This window comes from Lepisma saccharinum, chromosome 27, assembly GCF_977018435.1.
Source record: "Lepisma saccharinum chromosome 27, izLepSacc3.1, whole genome shotgun sequence".
NCBI lineage: Eukaryota > Metazoa > Arthropoda > Insecta > Zygentoma > Lepismatidae > Lepisma > Lepisma saccharinum.
Genome location: NC_139255.1, coordinates 36793485 through 36803175, shown reverse-complemented (window position 1 = coordinate 36803175; position 9691 = coordinate 36793485). Strand labels below are relative to the sequence as shown.

The following is a 9691-nucleotide window of genomic DNA, read 5'->3' as shown; positions in this document are numbered from 1 at the left end:
AAAAGTGTTGCAGTAACTTCAGACTGAAGGAGTGTTTTTTGCCCATCCTGGGAAAAAAATATCTTCCTTGCCCCTACTTGAGGACGTCCATGATTTTCCAACAAAACATCACTTTGTTCATAAAGACACAATTTATTGTAGTTTCAGCCCTATATTTATTCACACACCCCTACTATGAAACTTTATACTCCCAGATGGAAAAATTCTGGACAAATCTTTAAGCTCTCCCCCCATTCTTTTGTTAGGCGAAGGAAGTCTATTTTCGGAAACTGAATATGTGTCACATGACTTCAGTGAACCCCCAGGTAAATAATGCACGAGCCGCGCCTGGATCATACAGAACTTTTCTAAATTCTAATGCAAAATTCACTTAAAACAATATTTGAGAGAGTTTATATGATCTTTATTCACAAACATCTACAAGAAATGCACAGTAATAAATTATTTAACATATTTTAAACAAAAAGTTGCCATCAACTTTACAAATCCATGCTGGTTTCCTTCCTCTGCACTTCAGTATAAAAATACAAAAGAACTATTTGGATTTTTGCTACACACATCATGCCTTCCAAGTTGACAAGTTGCTATTCAGTGTCTTGGGATTCTGCATCAGCAATGCTAACCACAATGTTTTGCATATCCATTTCCTGACTCCTTTGGATGTAAGCAATTGGGTCGAATAACTCCTGCGACTGTGGAAAGAAATACAAGTGTAATGCACTATGCACATCACTGATCACCTTAAAAATTGTGTTTTTGGATATTTATGTCACTTTTCTACAATTTAGATTGGAGTTGATGAAGATAAATGATGATTAGATGAAAGAACAAAACCAATGAAATACACATGCACTGGCCAGGTTTTAAACCCAGAAACTTCAGAGCCAAGCTTTTGGTTATCTCCGAGAATGGTCTATCATCAAGATTGGTAACACACCTGTACCCTGTGTTTGAAGTAGAGGTGCAACATTGGGGGAGAGAAGAAGGAGGTACCATCCTCCTGGCTTGGATAATTTGTGTAAAATACTCGCCATCAATGAACAACTTATGTAATTGCTTTCCTTGAACAATACTTATTGCTGTTACATATTAAACATGGAAAAGTAACAATAAATATATTGAACTTATTGTAGATATGATAGTTTTTTTTTAAAAAAACTTGTCACTTTTGTGGAAGTAAATTTGGATTAGGGTGGATGGTAGATAGCACAATGCCATGTGGTGTCTGCATGAGAAGTCAGCATTGGGCAAGGATGAGAACAGCAATAGTTTGGGCCAAGCACAGTTGATATACTGAACATTTTTTTTCTGAAGTAAATTATACCAAAAGCCTGTTCACCAGAATGTGAAGGTTAATATATGCTAATCTTCTCTCTCTGCTTAGATTTCATGTTTTCTTTTTTATAACTTGCAAAGTCTCTTTTGGCATGAACTATCAGTTATATACCATTTGCTTGGAAATTCAAAACAATCCAGTACTCTTTAAAACAAGCATAAAATGAATATTAGTTTACTTAATGGTCAAATATTTTCCATTTGTTGAAACCAACATGTGACAATTATGTGTACTAAGCGCACAGTTGTTCACAAAGAAGAAGCAAATCTTTATTATGGACATATGGTTAAATATACATAAATGTGCTATGTCGCAGGAAAGAGTAAGAATCAAAGTTTAAATAACCCACGTAGAATTTCCATTGGATCCCACCCAGCACAGCTGGTGATTATGTGGTGACTCCCCAGGAGAAGTCTTTCCACGTTCCAGGATGCTGGATTGGAACAACTGGTACCACGACCATGTACATTGTTGGTGGCTGTCCACGTCTCCCGACATCGCCCCCTGCAGTTTTTATCACTTAGCAAGGCAAGCAAAAATAAAGCAAGCCTAGGCTAGAACTTAAATAGGAATCTACACATAATATTCCATTAAATGACTGTACTTTCCACTGAGATCTGTTTTTGCATTTATCAATTATCATAGTCTAGCGACATATAGTTTCAATTTAATTGTGAACTGATCCAAAGATGCTCCTCCTCCCGGCCCCATTTGATATGAAAATCTTTGACAGTTTGTCCAGGGCAACAGTATCGGCTATGTTCTGATATAGAACAATGCCACATGGTTAGGCCTTCTCTATATCACTGTTGACAGTTTACCAGTAAGCCTGTTGTATTCAGAACAGGATGTTTTGATGCTTTACATTATTTGTAAGAAAAAAATGATAATCTCTATGTAGAAATTTTCAGCGAAAAATGCAGGCTCGACCAGGACTCAAACCCGGGTCTCTGGCATACCGTGCCATTGATCTAACCAATGAACTACCGAGCCGGCCTGGCCTCGCCTGATTTCTCATTATTGCTGTACGTAGTACATCTCCTGTGTGCGCCTAATCTTCAATAATTATCATCTCTACACTGGGAGGAACCAGGCAATGTCGAAGTCTACTGTGTTTCAAAGGCAACAGATCCCGTTGTGGTAGCACTGGCAGAGACGTTTCCACGCAGGTAAAACAGCGATAGCGAAAAATCAGGCGAGGCGAGGCTGGCTCGTTAGCTCAATGGTTAGAGCAATGACACAGTAGGCAGGTCAAGTCCCAGTCGAGCCTGCATTTTTCACTGAAAATTTCTACGTAGTACATCTCCTGTGTGTGCCAAATCTTCAATAATCTCTGTTTTAACCAATGTGTAACAAATATTGTAGACAACACTGTGTTTTATTTTTCCCAGGTCAATGTAGCCTATGCCTCTGTCCTGCATTTGGAAATATACTGGGCAGGCACGTATCCAGAGGGGGGGGCTTAGGGGGCTCGAGCCCCCCCCCGAAAGTTTTAGGTTTACACTAGATAAAATGAGTTTTTTTTTGTTTATTGTGGTGTGAAATAAAATAACTATAATTTAAGGAGAGAAATATTTATCGAGGCAAGACTGAGAATGTTCAGTAACCCTGTTCTTGATAATAGCACGTATCCAAGATGGGGCACAGGTGGCTCGACCCTCTCCCCAGGAAATATTTCAGTTAACGTTAGATAAAAATAGGTTTTTTGCTTCTTGAATAATGTGAAAATAATTTAAGGAAAGAAATAATTATCGAGGCAACACGGAGAATGTTTTATACCCCTGTTATTGTTAATAGATCGTATCCAAGGTGGGGATGAGGTGGCTCGAGCCCCCCCCCCCCTCTCAGGAAATTTTTCAATTTACACTAGATAAAATTAGATTTTTGGCATCTTGAATAATGTGAAGATAATAAATTTATAAATCTGAGAGAAATAATTATCGAGACAAGACGGAGAATGTTCTATAACCCTGTTATTGTTAATAGCACGTATCCAAGGTGGGGTTGAGGTGGCTCGAGCCCCTCCCCAGGATTTTTTTATTTTACACTAGATAAAATTAGGTTTTTGGCTTTTGGAATAATGTGACTATGATTTAAGGAGATAGACAATTATCGAGCCAAGATGGAGAATGTTCTATAACCCTGTTGTTGATAATATTGCACATAAGCTTTTCTTGCGCTTTCGGTGTTGTCGCAGCGTACTTGAGCACTATGTAGAGACTTATCAGCATTTGGAAGCTGCACAGCAAAGGTAGCGCCACACGTAAGGCGATTCGTTGTAATTTCTAATCTCTGGAAGGCGGGAGAGGGTACGTTCTTGAATGAGAGAAGGAGTCAACTAGTGGCAATATTAACGAATCGTTTTATCTGTGGAACGTTCTAGAATATAATGAGGATGTAAATACGCGGATTCAATTTTTCGGTTGATCTGTACAAAGAATCGGTTAATGAGATTTCAGAGGTAAGTGTGACAATTCATACAGTCGATTAGTGATCAGTCAGCATCCTCTGGTTGCTTTATAAGATATAGTGATTCGAAAATTAAGACATTGACAACAGCAGAACTTCCGTGGCCTAAGTGTAGTGCTAGTTCGGGTCGAGGGCCGAAGAGATCAAGGCCTCTCTCTCTCTCTTTCTCTCTCGTGAATATTTCAGCAGTACCGGATATTGGGGTGGTTTATAAAAACAGAAATAAGCTGCATAGATCAACTGAAAATCAAAGTTTTGAGTGATGATTTAGTTTTGCCAGAACTAAATTTCGTATATGCAGTCCGAGAATTTCATGGTATAAAAGAAAACTTTGTTTTAAGCCTACTGGGTTCGAAACACATTCAAACACTTAACTACCATAAAGAGACAGCCGAAATTTTTATGAATGTCGAGAAGAGAAAGCAAGAAGATGTTGCATATGTAGACATTTTAGGCGGAAATTGCAGGCTCTACCAGGACTCAAATCAGGGTTCTACCAACTGAGCCACCTAGCCATCCATGACTTCAACCGATTTTTCGTTGAAATGTCTACATAGTACATGTCCTGTGTATATCAAATCGTAAGGTGTTGCCTGTATAGCGAGGTTACAATGACAGTGGCCTACTAAGGGAGATTTCACAATGTGTCGCCTGAGGATTTCACAAGTCGAAATTAGGTTTGTGCTGCCTTTTGTGTCTCTACGGTGTGAAACGTTGCTGTTGATTGGCCCATTCCAATCGACATGTATCGTGTGCCTTTCGATCTGAAACCTTCCTAAGTCTTGAAAATCCAAGTCACAAGGATGGAAAATTAGGGTCTTGTTAAGGTTAGGTGTGAAGGCAGGCAGACGACAGCACCATAAAGGATCATATCCAAACATGCAGGAAGAACGCATCTTACTTTAATCTCCAATACGGAATGATAAAAACTTCTGGTGAGTTGATTTTTAAAAATGTGTCCGAGATAAAGAGTGGCATGCCCAGGATTTTCTGAAGGGAGAGGGGTTACCTACTATTTTTGGTGGTCAGTCCTGATTTTGCCATTTTTTTCCTGCCTTTGACATTCTTCTTTTTTTGAATACTGGGTCAAATGGGGTTATGACCTCACCAACCCTCCCTTGGGCACGTCACTGAAGATAAACGAGTAAGCATTTGATCTTACTGGGAGACGAAACATTAGATGTGTTGAGAACGGAAGGGTTTTCACTGTGCATTAATTGTTTCGTGATCCAGTCGTATTCGAGAAGACTTTCTTTGTTTCGTGCCGATATATGAAAAGACAGCGGAAGCTGTGACAGGCATTTTTGAACACTTGTGAGTGCTAAGGCCTGAATCTGAACAATTTGGTGGGTTTTGGCTTTTATAAGAGCTGCAAACATGGAAGGACAAGACACGTTAGTGGTATTCAGGCTCGAATCAGAGATAAATATTCGAGAGCTGTCTGCGTCCAGTTCACAGCCCACAATTTGAATCTCGCGTTGTCGAGTGGATTGTCCATCACGTGCATGTATAACAGCTTTGTAAAAACACGCAAAGACACCATAGATGTTTTTATGCCTGATGAGAAGAAATGAACAAACACACATACTGAGTTGGTTCCGGCACACAATGTTCATGCATGGAAACAGAGGAGTCTAATGGTAAAAAAAATGTTCCGCTTTCACGTTCTGATTAAAATGACAGCCTTACAGTGGCGACGATTTAAGGGATAGTTGCTCCCCATTTTTTTGCCTCAACATTATGGCCTCAATGTTAAGCCTTGTCTACCAAGAGAAAGTAAACTTTCCTTGCACAGGCACCCCCTCGTTTTGGAACCCAATTGCCACCACTGGTCTAAAATATACAATTGTGAGGTTCTTACTATACCCCTTAAAAATGGTGTTGACCCCCCCCCCCCCCGAAATGAATTCCTGGATACGTGCCTGATACTGGGTGAACATAAGCAAAAACCTTTGTTATACAATTTTTGGAGCAGTGAAAGCAATTGAAAATATTAAGCTCAAATTTTGACATAATGTTCATCTTACACAATATAATAATAACCTGTGTGCAACAGCCCATTGAGGGGCAGGGCCTACCTACCGACTGCCGAGGTGGGAGATCATTCAACCAGTTACGGGGTGACATGTGGTCAGCACAAAGAACCCCCAGTTGGTGTAAGTTACGCCACTCATTCATAGCTCCCCAAATTCCTCACGATGGTGGATGGCCACCGGTCCCATTCACAGGCCAGTATATCAGAAGAAAAGTTATGCTTTCCACAGATGACTCGAACCTGCGTGCATCCCATAGCCGGAGCCCAAAGCATGATGCCTTAGACCGCACAGCCACGGTGTGGGACCTTACAAAATTCTGTAAGTCATGCTATCAATACCAGAAGAGAGGGGCCATGGCCTGCCCCCTACCCACCCTGGGATATAGTTATTCCTAACCAGAACATGATAATTCAATGAATTTTTGCCCTGAATATGCAATTTATATATGATGATATTCAGATATATATTAAATGATTCTGCCCCTTCTCCCAGAGATTTCTCCCTCCTCCTCCTTCTGTCACTTTTTCTGCATCTTTCAAATCCTTTGTTTCCCTTGTTTCAGTTATCTTTATAATTCTAGTAACAATTAGATAAATGCTTATGATAGTATTCAATTAGGACACTTCCGTCTGCAGGTCTTGTTCCTCAACAACATACACTAAGCTAAAAAGAATGAACTGGCATTAAACGCAGTCAAATATCGGTCATAAAGAAATTTGTAGCTTAAAACCTCAAAAAAAGGTTCGACTTGGCAGCATCCCATGACTGAAATGAAGTACGTACTTATCTGCGAAACAGTGGTCAGAGGAAGGATGTAAGAAATTATAACCTAACACAAGTCAATTCAGAATGTATCATTGCAAGAACAATGGCATGGTTACATTTATTACTTTTCCACAAATATTGAACCTTCTGATGGAACAATAACACTTTCCCACCCGGAAATTTAGTTCTGCGACTGCAAATTATTGAAGAATAATTTGGAATAACTATGATAGTTAAGAGGATTAAGATATCTGTTTACCCAGCTGGGAAATAATTTTAGGAGAAATTCCCTAGCTCCCCCTGCCCTTCAACACTATGTATTATTAACTTCAATATCAAGTAATAATTCCTCTGGAAGCAACCGTGGTATGCAATCCTATATTTCATCATGTTCAATTGTCTTTCTCGACGTTCTTAAGAAGAAACAAAAGGCACATTTACATAGTGAAAATAAAAAGGGAGATGGATAAAATAGTTGGCGAAAGAAAGGAATAATAATAATCATAATAATAAAACCAGGCAAAAATATGACTGTTGTTCTTAGGGTGGTTAAAAATATCAGTTTTGAAAACACATTGTTGCAACCTCCTTAAGAACAACTATTGGTGAGCCAGAACAGATACCAACCAATAGTTTTCAGAGTCCAGGTGTTTCGCATGGTCCACAAAACTGCCATGTGGAATTTTCATAGAATCTAAATATCCTGGAATTATGCAAAATGCATAATTGTAATTATCTTTGCAACATGATTGTCCGGAGAAAAGAATTTTGTGATTAAATGATTATCTCGAGAAATTATGAATATTTTTAAAAAGTAAGATACTAGTGGATTGATATGGTACAGTTCCAATGAAATACTTACATTAAAATTTATAAACATACAGAACAACTTTTCAGTATCTCGACTCAGACCTAGCAAAACACACGACAACATACTGTTTTCAACCTTCCAAAAAAAAAAATATCACTTGTCTTCACCAGCTTTTAAACAGTTTCTACACATCCTTTGGCCAACCATTTTATCTTCTTCCCGTTTCTTCTGAAGTATGAAAACCAAGTGGACAAGGTGAAATGTTGAATTTTACTTCATATCCACATTCAGGCATGTCACTACCATATACCGTACCAGATGGCCACAATTCAAGTTGCCCTTCTCAGAGACCTCTGGAGCCTGTTCCAAGCAACGGATTGCGCTTAAACTTGGTATAGAGGCATGCGGAAGAAAATCCTGATTAAAATAAACTAACTTCAAATTTTCACCTTCTTCTTCTTCTTATGGCGCTACAGTCCACTGATGAACCTTGGCCTCCTCTGTGATTTGTCTCCATGTATATCTAGCTTTTGCCACAACTTTCCAATTTTTATACTGGAGTTTCCGAACATCCTCATTCACTCCATCCACCCATCTTAATTTAGGCCTTCCTCACTTCCTTTGTCCACCTGGGCTATCCAACATCACTCTCTTTGCAGGGTCACTATCACTCATGCGCATCACATGACCTACCCATCTTAATCTTGCCGCCTTTATTACACCAATAACTGTTGGTTCTTGATATAAGTCGTAGAGCTCCTTATTAAATAGCTTTCTCCATTTTCCATTCTGGTCTCAATATTCTTCGTAATATCTTTCTGTTAAAGGTCTCGACCAGCTGTTTATCTTTCATGAATTGGTCCAAGTTTCCGCAGCATAGGTCAATACAGGTCTTATCAGTGTCTTGTAAAGTGTTAACTTAGTTGTTCTGGACAATATGGTGCTCTTAAAATGTCTCTGTAGTCCATAATAGGCCCTATTTGCTGCTATAAGTCATGACTTTACTTCCTCCTGTGAATCATTTTCATATGTCACAACAGAACCCAGGTAAAGGCATCCACTCTACCAAAGGTATAATTAGCCATTGTTATGGTCGGTGATGCATTATATCCCTGTGATTTACCTGCTGTCATGTACTTGGTCTTCCCTTCATTCAACGCCAATCCCATCTTTCCTTCCCTTTCTATGACTAGAAATGCATATGCTAGTATCTGGATTGACTTAAAATATATGGTACCCCTAATTTGCACCCAAGCTTCCCGTATAACCTTCTCTAAGGCAATGTTAAACAACAAACAGGACAGCACGTCACCTTGTCTTAGTCCATTTTCTATTTCAACAGGTTTTGAGAGTTGTCCTCCTACTCTTATCTTACTATTAGAGCCCTCCATAGTTATCCTCACCATTCTTATTAATCCTATTGGAATTCCAAGATCTTTCATTGCCAGATATAGTTGGGCCCTGTTTATACCATCGTATCAGTGGCGAAGCTCCTATGAAGCTTTTGAGGCTTAGCCTACCCAAAAAGTGTTGAAATTAAAATGTTCTTGTACCCTGTAACAATCAAAGTTCGTTAAAACGAATTAAACTATGTAATCCGAACGTTTGGTTCCGCCGATCCTTCCAGATATCTCGTCAGTCAGGCCAGAAAAAGAGAGCGCGTTCGGGCCGAACTGTGAGGCTTTTGACGAAAAGCCTCGCGTTAAAAGGCAGCTACAGTGTGAGCTCTGTGTAGGTGGAAGGGGAGGGGACTGCCTATTCGCTGGGTAAAAGCGGCTAGCCTCAGAACCAACCTGTTGTGCTTCTAGTCTTCTTGTGCAAAGTGCGTCGTTCACGCGCTGCATTGTTGAATGTTAATTTACTTCAAGTGCATACACGCGTGTGTTTGTGTGTGTGTCACATAGTGTATTTATGTTATAAAAATATTTACTGTGAAATTATGTGTTGAAAACTCTAAGATGATTTGCAGTAAAATAAATGTAAGTGAACAAGACTTCGTGGCTCTCAGATGCTTAACCTACGAAATCTTGGACACGCTGACTGTACAACTGGAAATACGTTTTGGAGATCTTGAAAAGATAAAATTTGTTGAATTGGTAGACCAAAATAGTTTTGGGGAATATAAACTGCATTTTCCTGTGATGAAATTAAGTAACCTTCTGTCCACATATCCATTTTTCAAGAAAGAACGATTAGAAAATGATTTAAAGAATATCTATGCTGATGAAGAAAAGCATTTACCTCCTGCAGACCTTCTAAAATTCATAGTTAGCA

The 9691-nt window shown here is 39.2% G+C and overlaps 1 protein-coding gene across 6 annotated transcripts in view; it reads right to left on the bottom strand.

Moving 5' to 3' along the window:
- Positions 1 to 402: 402 nt before the first annotated feature.
- Positions 403 to 9691, bottom strand: part of mxt (Eukaryotic translation initiation factor mextil) — a 53498-nt gene continuing 44209 nt past the window's right edge. For 2 of the 6 annotated variants that reach the window (XM_083113060.1, XM_083113062.1), the window contains one exon: positions 407 to 692. In XM_083113060.1, the coding sequence (XP_082969186.1) occupies positions 585 to 692 (108 nt within the window). In that variant the 3' untranslated portion in view covers positions 407 to 584. Of the gene's footprint in view, positions 693 to 9691 lie in introns of all 6 variants that reach the window. The other 4 variants (XM_083113059.1, XM_083113058.1, XM_083113063.1 and 1 more) reach the window with 4 other exon arrangements.